The sequence below is a fragment of the Peromyscus maniculatus genome, chromosome 21 (assembly GCF_049852395.1).
Source record: "Peromyscus maniculatus bairdii isolate BWxNUB_F1_BW_parent chromosome 21, HU_Pman_BW_mat_3.1, whole genome shotgun sequence".
Taxonomy (NCBI): Eukaryota; Metazoa; Chordata; class Mammalia; order Rodentia; family Cricetidae; genus Peromyscus; species Peromyscus maniculatus.
In genome coordinates this window covers 3,767,501-3,789,816 of record NC_134872.1, presented here as the reverse complement: position 1 = coordinate 3,789,816, position 22,316 = coordinate 3,767,501, and the positions used below count along the sequence as shown (strand labels likewise).

Sequence of the window (22,316 nt, the reverse complement as noted above, 5' to 3'; positions counted from 1 at the left end):
TTTTCTACCTACACATGCCCTTCTAATGTCGTGAGATTGGCTTTGACCTGCGGCCGCTACCTTAGTAGCCGGGATTTACCGTCTCCTAGCTCACTTTCAGTGCACAGCAGTACGCCCAATACAGTGACCGTCAGTGTCGACTCTGAAGCCAGGCCACCTTATCAAACCTACCTCCACCAGTCGACTGGGGAAGCTGCCTGGCTTCTGCGCCTCACACCCATACATTAAACAGATTAGACTCACGTAAGGTTACCATGACGACCAAACTGTTTTGGGCACAGTACTTGGCACGCGCTAAGTGCTCCCTGTGAACTATCAGTATTTAGGAGAAAGACGCAAACCCTAAGCACTGGCCTTAGCTACTGCCTGTCTTTACTGAGCTTCCTTTCTGGCAATGTGGGCAATCACTTTCTACTTCTGCTGCTTTAGCTAGACTATGGCTGCTCCTCTTCTGCCTCCAGTCACAAAAAGCCTGTCACCCCTTACAGTCTGATGTTACCCAGGCTCATAGTGCTGCAGGGTGAGTATGCTGGGCCTTCGTGAGACTCTGGACACCAGCTCCTCCTCCCCCACCCCAGCCACACACACCCCGCTTCAGTCCAACCTTTCAGTCTGCACTAGCAATTCCAACCTTCTCTGGCCCTCGTCACGGGAGTTTTCCAATGCAGACCAGGAAGGTAGGACTGGGATCTAGATCTAGGGGACAGCAAGCAGCGACCCCTCCCTCCCAGTGCCGGGCTGCTCCCTCCCAGAGCAGCAGCCGCAGCAGAAGAGTAAATATGCCCCCCCCCCCCATCTATCTAGGGCAAGCGCTTTAGAAACCAAGATGCTTTAGAAACAAGATGAAGTCCTGACACATGAAACATCTGAGGCAGAGCAGGACCTTTGCCCAGTCAGGGAGGTAACGTTCATCAGGAGATAACCTTCATCAGGAGATAACCAACCCAGAACTCCAACACCGCAGCACAGGTTTGGAGCCCTTTACTAGTTTGAAGCACTTCGTGGTGGTTGGGGTTGTTTACATTTTTTTCTTCTTATTTTTATAAGATTTATTGCTGGGCAGTGGTGGCACACGCCTTTAATTCCAGCACTCGGGAGGCAGAGGCAGGCGGATCTCTGTGAGTTCAAGGCCAGCCTGGCCTACAGAGTAAGATCCAGGAAAGGCTCCACCCAAATCTACAAAGAAACCGTCTCCAAAAAAAAAAAAAAGGGGGGGGCGGGGTATTATGTGTATTCTGCCTGCATGCGTCCCTGCAGGTCAGAATGGCACCAGATCCCATTACAGATGGTTGTCAGGCACCATGCGGTTGTTGGGAATTGAACTCAGGACCTCTGGAGAGTAGTCAATACTCTTTAACTGCTGAGCCATCTCTCCAGCTTGGGGTTCAGTTTAACCTACCAGTCTATGAGCAGAGTAGTGAACAAAGCCACCAACAAGCCATTTCTAGCCTTTCCCAAAACTGTTTTTTAGTCTTAAATTCTAACCTTCTCTTCACAAATTCAACTGAAATTCTTTGTCCGTTCTTTTTACCAAGTAAAATTCCCATCACTACACAGGAACTCCTGACTTACGAATTGAGCATCATTCCCAGGATTTAACAGGAATGAAGCCAAGAGCTTTCTCACTGGCTAACTTTACTAGTTTGCTGTTTTCCTCCACCACCTCCACCCTGAGCATCTGCAAACTGCTGCTAGAGCCCATTTCCAGAAGTCACACACGAGTTCCTCAGCTTGGGACTATGGACTTGAAACACATCAAAATTGTAAGTTGAGGCAGCTCAGCAAAATCCAAAGAGGCAGACATAATTGCCTTATAACCTAGTCAAAACTTGGCCTGCTCAACTACACCACCCCACTGCTGGTTGTGTTTAGAAGACAAAGTATCAAAGCCTTTTTCACGGCCTACCTTATCTAGCCTTAAACTGTCAAGGTATGAATGAGTCATAGGCTTGCTGTTCATCTATGCCAAGTAAGGATGCACCTCACCTATTAGCTCAATGACATTACTGCAGACAGCAGCAGACAGGGGCCTGCTCAGTGCTAGTCCTGGTCCAGCATGTTCAAGACTGGGTTCAATTCCTAGCATTCCCAAGACAGACACAGGGGCCGATGGGGTGTGTGTGTGTGTTATAGCTAACGGTAATGCCCAGCACACCTCCAACTGTGATTCTTGGCACGGTTATCAAACATAACAACCCTCTCAGCACCAAGTACTAGACTTGGTACAAGACAGTCATTCCTTTTTGAATCACTTAATTCAGAAACAAATCTAAGATAATTAACTCAAAACTTCAATAATATTTTCTTTATTTACAAGTTAGAATCAAGAGAAAGAAAAAGATAGTCCGGGAGGCCAAGTGGAGAGGTGACTTAAAATCCCCAGGCCCCAAATGGAGTGGAAGGAAAAGGGAAGAGTAGAAAAAAAAGTCAACGTAAAAAAAGGAGCTCCCTCTTCTTCCCTCCCCACGGAGGCTGGAGGGAGGACCGCAGTGCTACCCCTCACAGCCTACCTAGCTTAAATAAATTAAAACCTCAAAACAGGGCCCTTAGAAGTGAACAGGACAGCTGCGGCCTCAGGGGGCCTCGTGCCAGGCCATGCCCACTCCCACCCACACCCTTGCCCCACCCCCATCATCCTCAACAGGGACCCTGCACCCGAGGTCGTTCCCGCCGGGGCTGGGAAGTCAGTCTGGTTTGTCTGTGTCCCTGCCTTCCTCCCCACTGCAGAGCCAGCTCTCCTATGGAGGGGTGAGATGAAGAAGTGTCACAGCAAGGGGAAAAGAGGTGGGGAAGGGTGGTACAGGGGTCCGGTCCTGCGGAGCCTTCCTGCCCCATCTGGCCTGGCCCCTTAGCCCGAGTCTGAATCGCTGGTGTCTGAAGATGATGAGGACGAGGACGAGGAGCTGGAATCTGAGCTGGAGCTGGAAGCGCTGAGCCGGGACACTGCGACCTGCTGTGCAGACGACTCTGTTTTCTCACTCGCTGTACGACAAAGTTGAAGGTTAACGAGGCACGTTTATTTCCACTGGTCAACAGAACACTTGATAGGCAGTCACAAGGTGGCTAGCTAGCGTTCCTTCCACGTAAAGGAGGGAGGAAGAAGGCTGGACAGTTTCAGCCGTCTGAAATACTCACCTTTCTTGGGAGGTTTTTTGGTGGAGTTCAGCTGTCCACTGACATCTTGCAACCGCTTCTCCAGTTCCCGCTTCTTCTCCAGAGCTAGCTCTTCCTTTGTCTTTCCCACAGGTTTCTTAATAGCTAGAGAGGGAAACGCCAGAGGATTCACTATACAATAATACTGCCTTCACTCACTCACCCGAGACCCGCCAAGTTCCATTCCTGAGTATGAAGGAGCCCATCATCATCAACACCGCCCCCCCCCACCAAGTTTCTTCTCTGCTGTCCTCAGAACTACTTCCGTGGAGCTGTGCCAACGACGGCCTCCTGTGATACTCACTATAGGGCTTCCGTGGTTTCTTTCGAAGGCAGGATAAAACATATCGCTCAAGCTCTCTAAGTGTGGATGGCTTGAGTGTTTCAAAATCAATCTCGATTTCCTCTGGATTTGAATCACGTAGAGAGGGCTCCCTGGCTTGGATGATATGTACAACTCGACCCAGCTTCTCCCCAGGTAATTTATTGATATCCAGGCTTAACTGCCTCTTTTCATCGTAACTCATGGGCCTGCTTTCTTCTTCCTCCTCCGAGTCGTAACCAACAGGCAGGACAGGCGGGGCTGTCTTCTGGGCCTTTTTAGGCAGCCTATGGGCAATAAATAGAAAATCAATCGCCAGTCAGTACACCAGCCGCAGAGGCTGACTAGACAATACCCTAAGACTGTCCAAACTTACTTGTTGCTGCTTCCTCCCGAAGTTCCAAAGCCAGGGTGGCCCAGCATAGCAGCACTGGCGCCCCCACCCGCTTTCTTAGATTTCTTGGGCTGAAGCGTGCGAGGTGCCCGAGGCCCCTTATCATCTTCGTCGATCCCAACTCGACCCCGGTGTTTCTCTGACTTCCGTTTCTTCTTCTTTTCCTTTTTCTCTCTCTTCCGCTTGGGCTTAGATATTGGGCCCTGGGATAGGGCAGCCAGTTGTTCGTGTACTGCCCGAAGCTACACGGGAAGAAGATGAAACAGGAAATGAAGAGCAAGAGCCACACAACTGGGACCCACATGGTTCTGACCCAATCAAAGCCCGAAGCCTAGTGAGATACCTGTTCCTGCAGCTCTGCCAGGCGATGAGCCCTTTCCTCCTCAGAGTCTGAGCTTTCACTCTCCTCCTCTTCATCTTCCTCCTCCTCCTCCTCTTCCTCAGAGGAACTCTCACTGCTACTTTCCTCACTCGAGGACTCTGAAGATGATTTGGCCAACCCAGGAGGCAAGGCGGTCGAGACCGGCAAAGGCCCTGGTTCCAGTGGCTCGTCTGGCATCTTGGCATAGCGGAACTCAAACACATCCTAAGAAGACAGGTGGACTCAAAACCGTGTTTGACGCCCAGCCACCCAGCACACCAGCTCCCACTCAGGATAAGGACGGGAAAGGCTTCCATGCTCTGAATGCACAGCACCAATTAAACCTCTCCCCACAACCTGATACTGGGTCAACTTCAAGTACACACTCACCTGTAACTTTCGTGCCATGGCCACAACATCGTGGTCAGGAGGATTGTACTTATAGCAGTTGGAGAACATGAGCCGCACATCAGCAGCGAACTCCTGTGCGTCCCGGTAGTCGCGATTCTCCATCTTCCGCTGCAGAAGGAGGCAGCATGAGAAGCTGCACAGGCAGAGACTCATCTTTCCCTGCCAACCCGACTCAAGAGCAGCCCTCTCTTGGAACAAGTGGGGATGACCTTAAGGATCTGTGTGCCCTGGGGTTCAAGTTTGAAGTCCAAGTATTTGGGGTAGGTTTGAAGAGATATCTATGTCTAGAAAAAAACATTTCTAAGTGACCAAGGCCATCTCTCCCACATCACATCTCCCTAGCCCAACTCTTAGTACTGCTGAAATTTTATCCTTAACGTAAAAAACAAGGACTTCAAAGTGTGTGACCTTTTCTGCCTTGTACAATTTTATAAAACAAGACACCCAGAATGAAAGCCTACTACGTGCCATCACTGCCTGAGCACCCCAACTGCCCCATGCAGTGGGTACCTTGACAGTGCTGAGGTCCATGGGGTGCTTGATGATGTCATGGTAATCGTGAAGGCCAAGAGCGGACGCGTCCACTGGTTTGTAGAAAGGCCAGGCGTAGGCCGCGTGCTTCTTGGAGAGCAGCTCCTTCAGAATGCCGTTGCAGTGCTTCAGCTGCTCCGACAGCTTCCCTTTCTTCGAGCTCTGGTGTTGCTGCTGCGAGTCAGGCAAGTCCTTCCGCGGGGGTTTGATCGGGCGGCCACTCTCTCTGCGCATAGGAGGAAGCCGCGCTGCCTTCGGCTCCAGACTCCCGGGAGGACTGGCTGGGGAGCCAGGAGCCAGGATGGCTGTAGGTGTGGGGGTGGTGGTGTCTGCTTTCCGTTTAACGCCTTTTTTCTGCAGAAAGGTAGGGAAGGGGTGACTCCAGGTCCATTTCCATCAACTCCTTTTCCTCCCAGGCACCCCAAACCCTCCTTTACTACCTTGGCAAGGGGCTGAGCTGGAGGAGCTGCCGACACAGCGAGGAGCGGGGGTCCAGCAGAATGCAGGGACTTCAGAAGGGGAGAGGCGATGACCGATGGGTGGGGAATGTTGAGGACAGTGGTGGGGATTTCAGGCGGTGGTGTATACAGGGCTGTATGCGACACAGAAGAAACAGCAGGCACCTGATGGGCACTGGTAATGCTGCCCTGGAGTGCTGGGAGAAAACACAGCAGCGTGGAGTTTTATTCCTTCGTGTCTGCAGGTCCCCGGGGCAGCTTTCTCATTTTCAGCCACCTGTCCAGCTCCACCTCTTCCTACCTGCTAACTTGGCCCCCTTCTTATGGCTGTTCTTAGGGATGGTCACCACAAGCTCTTGTTCCTCTTGTGGCATGGACGCCACTTTCTGTAAGAAGATCTTTTCCAGTGTCTGTGCCATCAGGACAATGTCATCGGTGGGCTGCAGAACACACGAATACACACACACAGGGTCAATTTCCATGGTGCGTTATTTCCCTCTCTGAACAATTCCCAGCCCCAGGGCGTCCCTCCTCTCCAATTCCTGTCACGAACTAATCCTGCCACCACCAGAAAACCCAACAGCAGATGAGTTACAGATCCTGCTCTTCTCAGGCCCCTGGAGCTTTCTGAGAAACAGGGCCACCATCCCCAAATACGAACCGTGCTCTACTTAAATAACCTTTCGTCAGAGGAGCCCTCAGCTGTCTAAGGCAGCATTTGGAGGTCAGGCTCTCGAGACCACGACAGCTGGATAGCATTTCCAGTAGGGCTAAAACTATAAAAACCACCAGAAACAGCACTGCTTCCCACTAGCCTCTCTGAGTTTTAAGAAAAAATTAAAAAGCCAAAAAACTTACCTTGTTATAAATATAACAGTTGGTAAACATTGTGTTAAAGTCTTGCATACATTCCGAGGCAGCCCAGTAGTAGTTGTTTTCAAGTCTCCTCTTGATAGTACCCATGTCCATAGGCTGTTTTATAATTTTGTGATAATCCTGCAGAGAGACGTGCTAGGTCAGCGCCGTAAGAAAACGCCTATTCTAGGGCAACTACCGACCGGAGAGACAGGTACATACACCCGCACGCACACCCTAGCCACTAAGGGAGTACTCCCCACACTGCGGCCCCAATTAAACTACGGGCTAGAAAAATTAGAGTAGGTTTTTTTAACTCCCACTAGGAGGTCCCTAGCCTTTCTCTAGCCACCCACCTCCCACCCACTCTGGAAGCTTCCCATCCTGTGACATTACCTCTGGGGATGGCTATCCATGGGCTGCATGAGGGAAAGGAAGAAGCTAAGAATTTTGGCCACCGTGGTCCTCTCCCAACCAGGGGTGGGAATCTGTAAAATGGAGCCAGGGCACAAAAGTTAAGGTAGGGACACATGGAGGGCAAAATGAGAGATGCCAAGATAGAGATAACAAGCACAAAGGACCAAGAATCCAGAACTCTGGTGGCTATTTGCCCTCAAGAGAATGGGGACTCCCTAGGGGCCGCAGCACCTACACTAGGAGCCCACCCCCCCCACTCACACGTTCCTGCTCACCCCCATACCTGCCCCCAATCCCCGCTCTCACTCACCGGCAGACCCAGCTTCACAGCATCCACAGGCTGCCGGAACGGCCATGCAAACTGGTGCTTCCAGAGCGCCTTCATCACCACCTTGTGCAGGTACTGCAGCTGGTTCGTCACCCGTCCCGGCTTTTTAGGATTGGACACCTCAGGGGGTGGTGGGTTGGCGGGGGTCAGTTGTAAAGCTGGCACAGAAGCCATTGTGGGGCTCTCGAATCCCTCATACAACAGAGAAGGCTTTCGAATCCTTTTCCCTGGTGCTGCTGCCTCTGGGCCCAGCCCCAGTAACCCTGCATTCCCTTCCCCAGGGAGCCTGCAAAAAGGGGAAGCCGAATGAGATGTGGCAATAACGTGAAGCATCAAAGAAAGTTGCTAACTTGCACTAAGCAACCCTATAAACTCAGGCTTTGGCTGTCATGGACACATGAAAATGAATCGCAACCAGAAATCAACTCAACTCAATAGCTGTTTGTTGCCCACCTTCATCTAGCTCTTACATCCTCGAGTTCAATGAGCTGCTTGGTTAAAATAAATACAAAACCCCAAGATGTCACATGACAACTCCAGCCTTATGGGGAGGAATCTAAAGCAAAAATGGGTGGAGCTAAGAAAGCGAAGCTTCATCCTCGCTAGGGACTTAATGGTTGCCATGGTGGTTGAGACAGAGAAGCCAGTGAAGAGAAAAAAAAGGGGGTGGGAATAAACTTCACGAAATCTAAATCTAAGGATTCATCTTGGCATCTTTCAAAATCTTGAGTTAAAGCCACAGTAGGAATCAGATAAAAAGCCCTAAGTAAGACAAGGAAACATCTGTCAGACTCCTTTCAACAGTAGCTCCCAGACCTACCAGGAAAGTATCCCCTAAAAGTCCCCTTCAAAACACACAAAACACATCCTCCAGTCAAGGTCAGCAAGTCCAATCTCGATACTACGTCCCGCTACAAAACAGCGTCGCTAGTGACCGCCACGGCAGGAGAGCAAAGGCCAACGGTGGCTGCAGCCCAGCTCCCTCCCTCCCTCCCTGTGGGTCCTCAGGACCAGGTGCTTCCCGAGACAGACCCAGACTCATTGTTTACATCTGCAGAGGTGAACGGAGCCCGGGTCTTCGCTCCGCCCTCCTCGCTGACCGAGCTCTCCAAACACACCCACCGTCCCCGAAAGCCTGCACACGTTCAAAGGCGAACCCTACAGGACCCAGCCTTGGGAGGAGGATCCGTACTCCGTGGGAATCTCCGCCATCAAACCCTCAACCTGTCACCATGGCAACCCCACCGACACCGACGTGGCCGAGAGAGACCCCCCACCCACACGATGACAAATCAGGGCCGGACTGCGCACAGCGCACCACCCCGCGGCGGACCCAGGCCGCCCGGGCCGCGGCGGCGCGGAACTGACAGGCTGCCCCGACGCAGTACCTGGGCCGCCGCCACCGCTTCAAAACCGTCGCAGCCCCTCCGCGAGCTCGCGTCAACAGCTGCGGCGCGGAAGCGCGCCCGCCCGCCCGCCCGCCGCCGCCGCTCGCGAACGCCGCCCCCCGGCCCCCTCCCACACGCGGCGGGGACGTACTTGTGGGGAGTCACGTTCTGCAGCATCTTGACCTCGGGGAACCGCCGCCGCCGCCGCTCAGCCGCGCGAAGTCCGGGTGGCCTCGGCTCCCCTCACCGCCGGGCCCAGCATAACCCGGGGAGGGGGGGTGCGGCCGCTGCCCGCGGCCCTCCAGACGGCGGCCGCGCTGCGGGCCGGCGCGAACGCGGTCTCCTGCGCCGCCCTCCGCACGACTCCGGCAGCTTGGCGCGCTCCGCAGGCGGCGGCAGCAGGAAAATGGCGGCGGCCTCTGCCGGCCGGCGAGCCGCGGAGAGCGCCGTCTGCAGAGCGCGGCCGTGCCCGGTCCTGGACTCCGCCGTCAATTCCGCCCGCCGCCGGTCTGCAGGGGTCCCCGCTTCCTGCCCCGGCTGCCGGGGGCAGCCAAAACCGCGCAAGATCTCCGATGGCGGCGGATGGACCCCAAGGGGTTTCAGAGGGCCGCCGCCTCCATCTTTGAATCCTCTTGAGGGCGGAGTAGAGGGGTGGACGGACTCCGAGGACTGGGCGGGGCCGGAAAGGGGGGCTGCAGGGGCTCCTATGGGGTCTGCACTGCCCGCCGGGGCCGGCCGTGGGCGGAGACGGAGCCCATTTCCAGGCGGATGGACGTGGATTGCACGGGCGGCCCCCGGAGGCTCGGTCGGCAGGCAGGCTCCTCCGGCTCGTCCTAGAGGCCGCTCCACTCCAGCACGAAATGGCGCCGCCGAGCCCCGCGCCAGCGCTTTATATATAGCCGGAGGGGCGGAGCTTCGCTGCTCATGCGCGCCACCCTGCTCGCGCCTTCCCCCGCCCCTCTGCGCGTGCTCGCTCGCTCACGCGCGTGAAGAAGCAAAGCCCGGGAGGCAGGCCCGCCTCTTCGCGGGAGCTTTTCCGATTGGTCCGGTCAGAGGGTGACGTCACAGCTCCATTTCCAAGGCGTCGATGGCCCGGCGAGTGCCGCAGAGCCGAGCGGCCGCCCGCCCTGTCTCCTAGCCAGTTGGCTGCGCTGGGGCTCGGCGAGTCCTGGGGGGAGGAGGGGGCCGAAGGCGTGCGGGCGCCATCTCCCCGGGGCTGCGGCACTCTCCCCGTCGCCGGGTCCCACGGAGTCCTCCCGGTTTGCGGGCACCGGGCAGCCCCGATCGCCCGCGGCGGGCTGGCCGCGCCATTCGCACCTCCTCCTCCTCCATCGGCGGCGCGGCGGGGCGCAGGGAGGGGGGTGGCGGGCGGGCGGGGCCGGCGTTCTCGGCCGCCGCAGGGAGACTCTGAAAGGAGGAAGACAGACGCCATCTTAGAGGCCGCGGCCTGCTTTCCGGGAGCGAAGTCTCGGCGCTCCCGTATGCCCCCGCGGCGCGATCTAAGCCCGCGGCGCACCCGGCCTCCCCGAACCACAGCCCCGGCCGGGCCGGGGACGGCTGTAAACACCAACTGCACAACACGGGCCACCCCGAGGTCCACGGCTACCGATCCCCGTGCCCACTCCGCTCCCCACGCACCTCCTGCCCCGCGCTCCGGGCCTCCACCGGCCCTAAAAGCAAACCTACCTCCGCCAGCCCCGGCCGCGCGGGGAGAGCTCGCAGGCAGCGGCACTGGCTGGCGAGCGCGGGCGCACGGTCGCCCCCGCCCCCCCCCCCCGGCCGGGAGTCCTCCCCACGGAGCGGCTCTTCCGCCGGTCAGCGCCAGGGAGGAGGGCGAGCCGAGGAGGCGGCGGCGGCGGCGCGGCTCTGCAGCCCTCCCCCGCACCCCCCCCGCCGGCCGGCCGCCTCCGAGGAGGGGCAGGAGCCATCTTGGGCGCCGTCCGCCCCCTCCCCTCCCCCGCTGCCCGTCCTGGGCCCGGGAGCCAGGGACTCGTGTAGGGTAAACGAGCGGAGCCCAAGGTCAGGCGGCGGGGGCGGCTCGGGTGACCCCGCCGGGGCGCACCCGGGCCTGGCCCCGCTCCCCTGCGTCCCCGGAGACCCGTGTGCGCGCGCCTGGGGGAGCAGTGGGCGAGGGGCTGCCGTGGGGCAGGACCCCCCCCGCCGCCCACGGCAGCGCTCGACCTCGCACCTCCATCCCTGCATTAACATGGCGGCCGGGCTCCCGTCTTCTGGGCCGCACGCTGAGCGCAGACCCCGGGTCGCCCGAGTGCGCGCCCCGCCCGGGCGGCGGCGGTGGCGGCGGCTGCGGGGCGATGACACAGCAACTCCGCGGCCGCTCCCCGCCCCCACCCCGCCCGGCCGCCCGGCCTCCACCCCGAGGATCCGCACCGGGGCGTCGCGGGTCCGGACGGAGGCCGCCGGGGTGGGGGCGGGGCCCGCGGGGGAGGGGAGCGGCGGCAGGGCGGACCGGGCCCCGGCCCCTGCATTCCCGAAAGTCACCGGCCGGCCCCCCCCCCTGCCCCCCACATGAGTCACGGGGGAGGGCGCCGCGGCTTGTGATCTGGGAAAGTAACTCTTTCCTCCTCCCGCCCCCTCCCCCGCGGCGCGCAGGCAGGGCGGCCACCGTCGGGGGGAGGGGAGGGCGGCCAGGGCGCGCCGCCCCGGGAAGCCCGGAGGCTCGCCCGTGACACCGGCCGGGCCCAGCGCCCGGGCCCGGCTCGCAGCACCCCGCGGGCCGTGCCCTCGTGGAAAAGCCCCAAGTCGCTGAGAGCGGCCGTGGCCCTGCCGCGCGCCATGGGACGCGGACACAAAGGGCGCTCAGCGGCGCGCCTTCGGGTCCCCGGGGAGCGGGTCGGCGCCAGGGCTCTGCACCGGTTCCCGGACGGGCGGACGGGCGGCCCGGCAGCGCTCGCACCCCACCCACCCCGGCGCCCCCCGTGCCCCCCACCCCGCCCGGCCGCCAAGGCCCCTCTCACCTGGCTCCCGGGCCCCGGACCCCCGGGGGCGGCCGGGCGGGGGGAACCGGCAGCCTCGCCCCTTGGCCCTCCGACGGGTCCGCGGGCACGAGGTGGGCCCTTCCCCTCCCCCCGCCGGCCCTCTCGGGCTGGCCCCGGTCCACACTCCCATTGGCTGTCAGGTGTTTGAAAGACACGTCTTTCCCCCCCTCGGGAGTCGCCCCTGCACCCCAACAAGTCCCCCCACTCCCCACCTTGACTTGGGCGTCGAAACGACGGTCGGCGTCCCCGCCCCAGGGTCCCGTCCCCCCCACCCCCGCTCACCTGGATCCAGGAGCCACGGGGAGGGGGGGGGCGGCTCCAAAGTCGCCCTCGGCCCGGCCGGGGGGGAGCACGGAATCCGGGGTGTCAACCCCCCCGGAAGCCGCGGCCGCGTGGGGGGAGGGGGCGCCGCCCCCGGCCCCTCCCTTCCCTGGCCGCCGGGGGTGGGGGGGAAGCATCGGGGCCGCGCACCACGTCAGCGGCGCTCCGATTGGCTGGGCCGGGTCACGTGTCCGCTCCTCCCCCGCCCCCCCCGCCCGCGGCCACGAGGGCGCGGCTTCCGAACGTTCCCGAGGGCCGCGCGCGCGGGGCTCACGAGGGCGGCGCGGCCCGGGGCCGGTGTCCCGAGACCCCAGGCCTCGGCCGAGGCCGCGGCCTCGCCCAACTCTCGGCCTCCTGCGCGCCTGCGACCGACCCCGTTCCCTCTCCCTCCCCCCCCCCCCACTCGCCTCTCGGTACGGGTTCAGCATGGCCGCCACGGCCCTCGAAACACAGCAGTGCGCAGGCGCAAGGGTGTGACCGGCCTGGGGGGGGGGAGGGGAGGCGCGGGCCGCGCGGAGGGCCGTGGTGCGCAGGCGCGGGCCGCCGCGGGGCCTCCGGGCCCGGCCGGGAGCGCGCGCGCTGGGTGGGGCGGGAGCGCGCGGGCCTGGGCCTCCGCGGCCTTCTCCCCCTGCCGCCGCCGCCGCCGCCGCCGCGGGAGTCGGCTCTTCCGGCCTGAGGCGGTGCCCGGCGCCTGCTGGCCCGAGTCCGCGCCGTGGTCCCGGTGGCGCGCGGGGCCTGGCCGCAGCTCCGGGCCTGCGCGCGGCCCTGCAGCGGGGGGTCCGCTGGGGTGAGCTCTGATGGACGTCTAGATCTGGAGTTGGGTTTCCCGAGTCCTTAAACTGCTTCTCTGAGAGACTGGCAAATACCTGAGCTCTGCCGTCTGCCAGGTTTACCGCCGGTTTACTCCTGGTCGTGTACAGGTAGACCATCTAACAAGACCCCACTGCGAGGATTTTACCTGTTTTAATCATGATTCTTTCCCGACACTGGCCGTGCTCTCCATTTCTGTGACCAGTCTTACCAGTTTAATTTTTCTCAGTCTTAGATTTATCCTATTAGAATTTAGGAATGCAACTAAATATGTGATGTGGTTGGCTTAGAAAGTGAAGCTCGCCTTCATCTCTAGCGTGCTGTTGTTTGGGTTTTGGGTTTTTTTGCCTTTTAAAGTATGGTCTGGCTTTCCACTGCCCCCGACAGACCACCTGCATTCTCCATGTGTAGACTGCAGCATGTTTCTCACGTTACCAGGGGGTTCTCAGTTTAAGGAAATTGCTTTTGACCTGGTCAGCTTTCTCTGTTAACCTAAAGTTATCTTGCCTGTCTATTTTGGTTTCTTAGCCAGAAAGAACACCCATTCAATACCGTGCCCTGTCAGTAAGCATTCACAATGTCTTTCTCAAGAGCCAGGGTCTGGACTTGTCTCCTCCCAGCTCCCTCCTCGTTTCCTGGTTCATCGGGCTGCTGTGTGTGGGATGCTGGCCACCTACCTTACCAGGACCTCCCTCCTGGCGACCTCAGGACCCACTTGAGTGTTCTCATTGGACCTCTGATTCCCCCGGCATTGCCTGTGCCCTGTCCGTCTCCGGTCTCCGGTCTGCCTTTAGGCCGTTTGGGCAGCTCATGCCTGTGGTGTTTGACAGGTTCCCACCCATACCGTCATCTTTAATGACAAGCCTTTCAGCTCCACCGTTAGTGCAGACAGTTCTCTTGAGCGGAACTCATTAAGAATTCCTGCCTGGATAACCGCAGCATGCTCAGAATGACGGGGGCGCACAGTGCACCGGACCTGCTGCTGTGTTAACCAGGCAGCTCCCACGGCACAGGCCTGCAGTGGGGAGCGCTGTCCTCACCCTTCTCACAGCTTTGAATCCACCAGAATCTTAGCGTTTTCTCCCTTCACTATCCACTGAGGCACACGACTGTGGCCTACATGACCGGGGAATCATGCCCCTGTCCTACTCCATCACCTGGACTGTCTCTTTCTGTGTAGTAGCCTGTAGCCATGGAGCAACTTGAATTGAGATCCATGTTAAATACGATTTAGCCACATTTGAGTTCTCAGTACCCACATACGGCTAGTGGATGTCACCCAAGGCAGCACGATTTACAGAGTATAGAATGATTCTCTTGTAGAAGGCCTTGCTGTGTCAGGCGAGTGTCCTGCCACTGGGCTTCGTCCCAGCCTGGAATTGTGTTTTGGAGAGTGCTGCTCTGGGCTCTCCCTCCTGGCCTGTGCTAAGAGTGAGCTTCCTTCACCAGAGCTCTGCTCCGGTCTTACTTGGTAGTCCCCAGGGCTTCTCATTACACAGTAACAGCTACAGTGCTGTTTGTGGGAAAGGTCTGCTTCCTGCTGCCAGCCTCACGACAGCCAACTCCTCTCCGACTCTCTACCCCACTCATGGAGCAGCCTCCCAGATGTATGCACTTGGGGATGTTATTTTGTGCCTTGGTTTTACCCCTATGTTCCTTCTACATGGGATTAGCTTTCCCTTAATTTAACCCAGAAGGTCAACATCTCCCAACAGTGCCTACTCTTGACTGCTAAATTAAGCTGATTTCTTTGGATTCACTTTTTATGGTGAATCATGTGATCCCTTGCTTCTCGTCACGCCTTCATCCTGAGGTCGGTGATGTGTGTGTGTGTATTTCTTAGACAGGGTCTCACTATGTAGCCCTGGCTGGCTTGGAACTCTGTAGACCAGGCTGGCCTCGAACTCACAGAGATCCACCTGGTTCTGCCTCTGAGTCCCAGGATCAAAGATGAGCGACACCACACCTGGCATCACCTCCATTTTTCAGATGAAACAACTGAAAAGAGATGGTAAATCAGTTGTCCAGGATCAGACTGTTGCTAAGTTGCAGAGCTGGGATTTGAACCCTAAATTCTGCTTCTGAATAGCGTGTTATTCAGTGTTCCCAGATCCACAGTGTTTTGGGTCTAAGATTAGGAGAGGAATGGTTGAGAGTTATCTTTAAGGTGATGTTTGAATTAGCTAGGAAGGGAGATAAGCTTCCTTCCTCCCTCCCACCCCACCCCATCCCACCCCCTGGAGCTGAGGACCGAACCCAGGGCCTTGTGCTCGCTAGGCAAGCACTCTACCACTGAGCTAAATCCCCAACCCCGAGATAAGATTTCTAAGAAGGAGAAGAGAAGTAGCTGTACTTCAGGGATTAAGCTTCGGATGAGAGCTTCGTACAGGGGACAGGGCTGGAAGCCGTGATGGAGCATCAGAATAAGGAGAAGCCCCGTTGGGGGGCTGAGCAACAGGATTACTGACCATGCTTCTACCTGCCAGGTGTGGGGAATACAGGTGGGTAACTACAACTCCTGCCTGAATCAGACATCCTGCAGCCTCTTTGCAACATGGACTTTTGGGGGCCAGTTTGGGGAAGCCCTTAACTCTACAAGGCAGTATTTGTAAGCGAATAAAGTATAAAATATAATGGTCAAATTTCTAGGAATGTGTGATGCCTGTTCATTGTGATGTAACGTGAAAGTGAGTTCTAATACTGACTGCTACAGGCACCACTAACACTACAGATTTACAGACTCACAACTCAGATTTCGTTTCTGATAACTATTTGCAGTATTGGGACTGAACCTAACACCTTCCACATCCTAAGGAAACACTCGTTGCCACTGAGTCATACCCCAGCCCCTCTTTACTTTTTAAGACAGAATCTCACTATCTTGCCCTGACTGTCTTGGAGCTTAGAGATAATGTAGACTATGCTGGCCTTGAACTCACAGAGATCCTCCTGCCTCTGACTTCCAAGTGCTGGGATTAAAGGTGTGTGCATCGCCAAACCCAGCCACAACAGTTTTTAACCTTTAGTCTGCTACGTGCCGTGAATTCAGAGGTCCAGGAATGTAAATGGAATTTTACTCTTCATTTTTTTTTTTGGTTTTTCAAGACAGGGTTTCTCTGTGTAGCCCTGGCTGCCCTGGAACTCACTCTGTAGACCAGGATGGCCTTGAACTCACAGATATCCACTTGCCTCTGCATCCAGAGTGCTGGAATTAAAGGTGTGTGCCACCGCTACCCAGCTGAATTTTATTATTTAAATTTTTTAAATTATATTTATTCATTTTATGTATGTTTTTCCTGCATGCATGTATGTGTATTACATGCATGCTTGGTGCTCTCAGAGGTCAGAAGAGGAGGATATCAGATGCCCTGAAACTGGAGTTAAGGATAGTTGAACCACCATGTGGAAGCTAGGAATTGAACACCTGTCCACTGTAAGACCATCTATTATCTTTCCAGCCCCTATTATTATTATTATTATTTTATTTTATATTTATTTTAAACAGTGTATCCCAGGCTGCCCTCAATCTTACTGTGCAGCTGATTCTTCTGCCTCTGACTCCACATGCTGGATTACAGGTGTGTACCACCAGCCTAGATGGAATTTTTTTTTTTTTAAGATTTATCATCTTAATTTTAATCATGTGTTTATGTATGTGTCTGTGTGTAGGTGTATCCCCATGAGTGCAGGTGCCTTCAGAGACCAGAAGAGGATGTCAGTGTCTCGAGCTGGAGTTATAGGGAGTTGTGAGCCACTTGACATGGTGCTCAGGAAGAGTCAAAAACCCTCCAAAACAAACAAACAGAGCCCCCTGTTGTGATGAAATGCAAAATGAAACCCTGCAGATGTGAGGGAATGAAGGCGGGGTGTGGAACTCACCCGGCTAGAGCTAGTTTGAAGACACCCCTGCCCCCACCCGCAAAACCCCTCCTTCATTGGAGTTTAATCTCAATGGGATTAAAGGATGGTGGGATGTTAGAGTTATGTCAGGAAGGCTCTGCTACCCTCAGGATGGGTTAACCCATTCATTAATGGGTCATGGTTTATCATGGTGTTGTGAGTGACTATTCTTCAAGCCAAGCAACTACCATCTTGGGGAGATCACTTGTACCCCATCTCAAAAGGATTATAGACTGTGGGTCCCAGCTGGGCTTGTAGACTGTGACCTATTGGGATGATATTTTTTTATACTGTAGAGATGTGTCTCTGTCCTTCCTCACCTGCCTAAGGCACCTTCTGATTGAACAGCCAATAGCTAGGCAAGAGAGGATAGGTGAGCCTTCCAGGCAGAGATAGGAACTCTGGGAAAGCATCTGGGGTGGGAAGGGGGAGACTTGGGGGGGGGGGTCACCAACCAGATACTACAGAAGTTGGACGTATGATACTGAGGAGAAGTAACAGGCCACATAGCAGAACATAAATTAATACAAACAGGTTAATTTAAGTTCAAGAGTTAGTTGGGAACAAACCTAAGCTAAGGCCAAGCTTTCATTATTAATAACAAGTCTCCATGTCATTTTTCGGGAGCTGGCGGTCCAAAGAAGGATCCTGGGTAGTGGTGTACACCTTTAATCCCAGCACTCTGGAGGCAGAGGCAGGTGGGTCTCTGTGAGTTTGAGGCCAGCCTGGGCTACACAGGGAAACCCTGTCTCAAATAAAATTAAAAAACAAAACAAAATAAACAAACAAAAAACAAAGACCTGTTACAGTGACCCACCGTGGACGGGTGAAGAGGCCATGAGAAGACCAACTAGCAGCTCTTGACCGCCTGTTTCGTACAACTCGGCCATAAAGTGCTTGTGGTCTTGGGAGAGCATCTGATTATATAGCCAACCAGGGGAAACAAGGAGGGCCTCCTCTATGCAGCTACAGCCCTCATCCCTGCTGGGAAAAGGCTTTCCAGACACCACCTGTGGGAGAGGAAGCACCCGCGTCCCTGTAAGGAAGCCCTCTGTGACGCCCTGTGCTCTGTAAGGAAGCCCAGCACACTCATTTGCTCCCCAGAGGGAGCGTCAGTGGGACTGTGCCTCAGTTTGTTGTTGAGGCCTTAGGAGAAGAGTGGACATTGCTTTCATCTCTCCCTGGGAAGTAATTTTAGCGACACGTGGGATGACATTGCCACAGAGGTGAGCTCTCTCTTGTCTTCCATGTGGGGCCCTCCACCATGCCATGCTGAGTCTAGAACTACTAGTCTTTATAAACTACCCAGTCCTGGATATTTAGCTATAGCAACAGAAAAGAAATATCGAGACAGTTGAGAAATTGGAGTCTTCCTGGTACTGGGTGCTCCCAGGGTCGGGCTAACAATCAGGACGGGGCTCTGGGATCCCAGAGCAGGTAGGTAGTTCGGACATGGAGGAGAAGGCACAGGAGACACCAGCTGTCAGAGGAGGGAGTGAGAGCTATGTTGTGGAACATTTACTTCTTGTTGACCATGGATTTAGAGACAGGAGGTCAGTAAGAAACCCAGCACAAACAAGGCTGTGGTGATATTCTGTTTGTGCTCTAACAAAGCTTGCCTGGAGATCAGAGTGCAGGGCTAGCCACTAGTTAACCACAGAGGCCAGTTAGTGGTGGCACACACCTTTGATCCCAGCACTTGGGAGGAGGAAGCAGTAAGATCAGGAGTTCAAGACCACCCTGGGCTACATGAGATTGATCCAGTCTAAAAGAGAAATAGAGCCAGGAGGTGGGATCCCAGCACTTGGGATCTCGTGCCTTTGGTCCCAGTACTTGGGAGGTGTAGAGAGGAATAGAAGGCGGGAGGAGACAGGAGCTCACTCACCCCTTTTAGGCTGAGGGGTTGGCGCAGTAGGCAGTGGCTGTGGCTGCTCCTTTGTCTCTGATTTTTCAGCATTTACCCCAATATCTGACTCCGGGATTTTATTATTAAGACCAATTAGAATTCTCAATACACAAGACAGAAGAATAACGTAAGTCAAGCTATCTACACTTAGAAAGCCCATCGTCCCCAGCCCGGCCTGGACCGCATGCTGTGCTCCCACCTGCGAGCTGGGATGACAGGCATGCACTGCCATACCTCCTCCCCGCTCCTCCTCTGTATAGCACCTTTCACAGTTAAATACATTTATATGTTTATGTTTTATATTTTTGTTTGTTTGTTTTTTGAGACAGGGTTTCTCTGTGTAGCAGCCCTGCTGTTCTGCAATTCACTCTGTAGACCAGGCTGGCCTCGAACTCACAGAGATCCACCTGCCTCTGCTTCCTGAGTACTGGGATTAAAGGTGTACGCTGCCACCACTGGCTTAAATATCTATTTTCATTGGATGGTTAATTTGATAATAACAATAGTCTGATGACATATAGCCAAGTACATAGTATTTTCTGAGTAAACAAATACATCTAGGCATGGTGGCACCTGCCTTTAATCACAGTACTTGGGAGGTGGAGGCAGGAGATCAGGAGTTCAAGGCCAGCCTGGGCTACTTAGGAGTTTGAGGCTAGCTGCAGCTACTAGAGACTCTGTCTTTTTTGTTTGTTTGTTTTGTTTTGTTTTTGTTTTTCGAGACAGAGTTTCTCTGTGTAGCTTTGCGCCTTTCCTGGAACTCACTTGGTAGCCCAGACTGGCCTTGAACTCACAGAGATCTGCCTGGCTCTGCCTCCCGAGTGCTAGGATTAAAGGCGTGCGCCACCACCGCCCGGCTAGACTCTGTCTTTAAAATAAGCACTTTGAGTCCATTCTCTTGTTTATATAGGATAATGAATTCACCCAGTAAGATAGTGGGTCACCACATCATCATAACGTAGATGGAGATGGGTGAGTACCCATATGGGAGCTGTGGCTGGGTTCGCCCTCTGAAATAGGAGTTAGCAGAGGGCCTAGCATGTGGTGCACACCTTGAATCCCAGCACTTAGGCAGGAGAAGCAGGCAGATCTATGTGAGTTCAAGGCCAGTCTGGTCTACATAGAGAGTTCCAGTCAGGGGCCCTGTCCCAAACAAACAAACAAACAAACAAACAAAAAAACAAAACAAAAAAAGAAAATGGTAGTTGGCAATCTTGGGAAGAACTTAGAATGGGATGGGAAGGATGGCAACAATCAGTGGGTGCAGTGGGTGAAGACATCTGCAAGGTGGGCCAGAGACATGCCTCAGAAGACTACTGAAATACCCATGTCCATCGAGTCGATCCACCGCCATCCTGTGCCTGAGCACTCCCAGCCTCATGTCATCATCTTTATTAGATATGTTCCTTTTCTGTCACTGGTTGCTTGGTGGACGCTGTACTTTGAATGTGATTCTCTTGGTTTATGCAAGAGTTCACTCTCTGAAGCCATAACAAAACGGGAACTTAATCTAACTGCGAAGTACCCCATTTAGGAAGTGATTGGACTTGGCTTTGGTCTTTAAGGTGGAGGCCCTCACTGAATCCTGGTGGCTTTATGAGAAGCGGAGGGGCTGGAGAGACTACTCAGCATTGAGAGTTGCTTGCTGCTCTTGCAGAAGACCTGAGTTCGGCTCCCAGCACCCATATGGGTGACTCACAATGCCCGTAACTCCAGCTCCAGGGGACTGGATATCTCAGCCACAGGTTCCCATCTTTACTTGCATACACACACAACCCACATGCATAATTTAAAATTATAAATCTTAAACAGCAAAGAATGAGGGCGGGCATGCAACTCATCGGTAAGGTGCTTGGTAGCATTCACAAGGCCGGGTCTGGTCCCAGCACCCTCGCTTAGGAAGAAAATGCAAGAGCTGTTACAAGTTGGTTGCTAGAACTTGGTTGAGGAAGTTGCATCTGTTGGGGTCTCCCACACTGGTGACACTGGTGACTATGTGGCCTACTGTGTCCTTGCCTGAGCTCTGGACGGTAGGAATTGGAATATGCTGGAAGGAGCACACAGAGGCTCCACTTCTAAACTGTCTGCCTGGTGTTAGTTAGTGCATCAGCTGGGGGTTGCAGATAATGTAAAACAGAATACCTGCTTCACTCCTCCCAGAGTAAAGCCTTTAAAAGACTCCTTCTCTGGCCCCTCCGTGGTAACTGTTGGGTAGGAACACAGAGGTCTTAATGAAGTCAAGCAGTTGCTCTTTATTTTGCTGTTTGGGGTAACGACTGATGTAATTTCATCAAAAGGGAGGTGATTAGTGTAACAGAGCCCCAGACCTTAGCACAACTGACTCCATGATGGAAGTACCAATCAGGCCGTAAAACTCAGCACTTAGCACCACCTGCAAAAAAAAATGACAACAAAGACTTAATCCATCACAGTCCATAGTTCTGGGAAAGTCTCTGAGTGCACTGGCCTTGCTTTTTGGCTTCTGTAGTTCTGCTTCTGGCTAATTGTTCTTGTTAACTGAAGTATGTCAACCCAGAACATGGTTTTTGTTTTTGTTTTGTTTTGTTTTTTGTGCCTAAGAGCTCATCCTGAGAAAAGTTCAGGGATACACTGGGATCCTGAACACCCAGTGTAGCTGGCTAACAATGACTTTCTGTTGGCTTAAACCCAACACACCCAGCCACACATAATTCCTTGAAGAGAGCCTCACCCAGCAGGTCAGGCTCTCCCTGTACCTCATACATAGACGATGCTGCCCCTAATTGTGGTGGTCCTTTACCTCTGTTTCCCAAGGGTCGGGATTAATGGTGTGACCTACCCCGCCTGGCTGACACAGAGTCAGCCTCACCTGAGTGCCTGGAGTCAGCTCCTGCTGTCAGCTGTGTGGAAGGCAGCGTGGAGGAGGCCGGTTGGTGACAACTCTAGAAGTACTGAGAGGTGACCGTGCACTTGGCAGCAGAGATGGCCTGGTGGACACACCCAGGTCAGGCCGAACCCGCTGGGTCTGCTCTCTGAAGGAGTGAGAAAGTTAAGAGGCTGCAGGCCTTTGTGGCACAGGAGGGACGCCTCCAGGCAGGCTGCCGAGGCCCAAGTGGTCACTCTCCAGTATCAGCTTCCTCAACTGTTCAGATCCCACAGCTGAGCCAGTGTTTATCCTGTAACTGCTTCTAAATAACATCAGCCAGGGGTGCCTGCCTGCCTGCCTGCCTGCCTGCCTCCCTCCCTCCCTCCCTTCCTCTCTCCCTCCCTCTCCTCTTTCCCGCTCCTCTCTATCCTGTTCTGTTCCAATTTTGAGGAAGTGTGTCTCACTGTTAGCCCAGGCTGCCCTTGAACTCATGATCTTCCAGTCTCGGCTTCCCCAGCGCTGGGATTTTTGGGATATACCACCATACCTGGCCTCCAGAATTGGTTCCTGTTGTTGGCAAGTAACAGCCTTCACAGGCAGCTCCATGCTGGGAGTGTCTTTTGTTTTATTGTGTCTGCTAAAGTCAACTTTTGTTTTTGTTTTTGTTTTTTTGAGACAGGTTTTCTCTGTGTAACAGCCCTGGCTGTCCTGGAACTCTCTCTGTAGACCAGGCTGGCCTCAAATTCACCGAGATGCACCTGTCTCTGCCTCCTGAGTGCTGGGATTAAAGGCGTGCGCCACCACGCCTGGCTCTGCTGGTCGACTTAACAGGCAGCATTTTTACTCCACAAGCGACATGGTTCCCTCTGGACAAAACACCCGCGAGCGAGCGGGAGCTGCTCAACTTTCAAGGGGCGGCG

The 22,316-nt window shown here is 55.1% G+C and overlaps 1 protein-coding gene and 1 long non-coding RNA gene across 4 annotated transcripts; both read right to left on the bottom strand.

Moving 5' to 3' along the window:
- Positions 1–2,290: 2,290 nt before the first annotated feature.
- On the bottom strand, positions 2,291–8,874 carry Brd2 (bromodomain containing 2). 3 transcript variants are annotated; one of them, XM_076558313.1, is made up of 13 exons: positions 8,770–8,874; positions 7,213–7,516; positions 6,882–6,973; positions 6,489–6,626; positions 5,932–6,070; positions 5,613–5,827; positions 5,152–5,526; positions 4,621–4,749; positions 4,213–4,455; positions 3,852–4,111; positions 3,458–3,762; positions 3,136–3,258; positions 2,291–2,982 (listed from the first exon to the last, which is right to left on the bottom strand). In XM_076558313.1, exons 4-13 carry the CDS (start codon positions 6,597–6,599, stop codon positions 2,849–2,851), a joined length of 2,034 nt encoding a protein of 677 aa, XP_076414428.1. In that variant the 5' UTR covers positions 6,600–6,626; positions 6,882–6,973; positions 7,213–7,516; positions 8,770–8,874; the 3' UTR covers positions 2,291–2,848. The 3 variants fall into 3 exon arrangements, with proteins under 3 accessions (XP_076414428.1, XP_076414430.1, XP_042122501.1); XM_076558315.1 differs by lacking the exon at positions 8,770–8,874 and adding an exon at positions 8,619–8,745; XM_042266567.2 differs by lacking the exons at positions 6,882–6,973; positions 8,770–8,874 and adding an exon at positions 8,619–8,739.
- An 11,909-nt stretch (positions 8,875–20,783) lies between these two features.
- Positions 20,784–22,080, bottom strand: LOC121824778 (uncharacterized). The gene is made up of 3 exons (XR_006066758.2): positions 21,944–22,080; positions 21,400–21,562; positions 20,784–20,943 (listed from the first exon to the last, which is right to left on the bottom strand). It is a non-coding gene; the product is annotated as an uncharacterized LOC121824778 (long non-coding RNA).
- Positions 22,081–22,316: the final 236 nt, after the last annotated feature.

What these genes read in the sequence shown, in the direction of transcription:
- Brd2 (XM_042266567.2), bottom strand. Translation starts at nt 7,404, where the DNA reads ATGGCTTCTGTGCCAGCTTTACAACTGACCCCCGCCAACCCACCACCC. An exon ending in CAGCTCAGCCCCTTGCCAAG is followed by an intron (nt 5,527 to 5,612) that starts GTAGTAAAGGAG and finishes ACCTTTCTGCAG; the next exon opens with AAAAAAGGCGTTAAACGGAA. An exon ending in CCATGGCACGAAAGTTACAG is followed by an intron (nt 4,456 to 4,620) that starts GTGAGTGTGTAC and finishes CTGTCTTCTTAG; the next exon opens with GATGTGTTTGAGTTCCGCTA.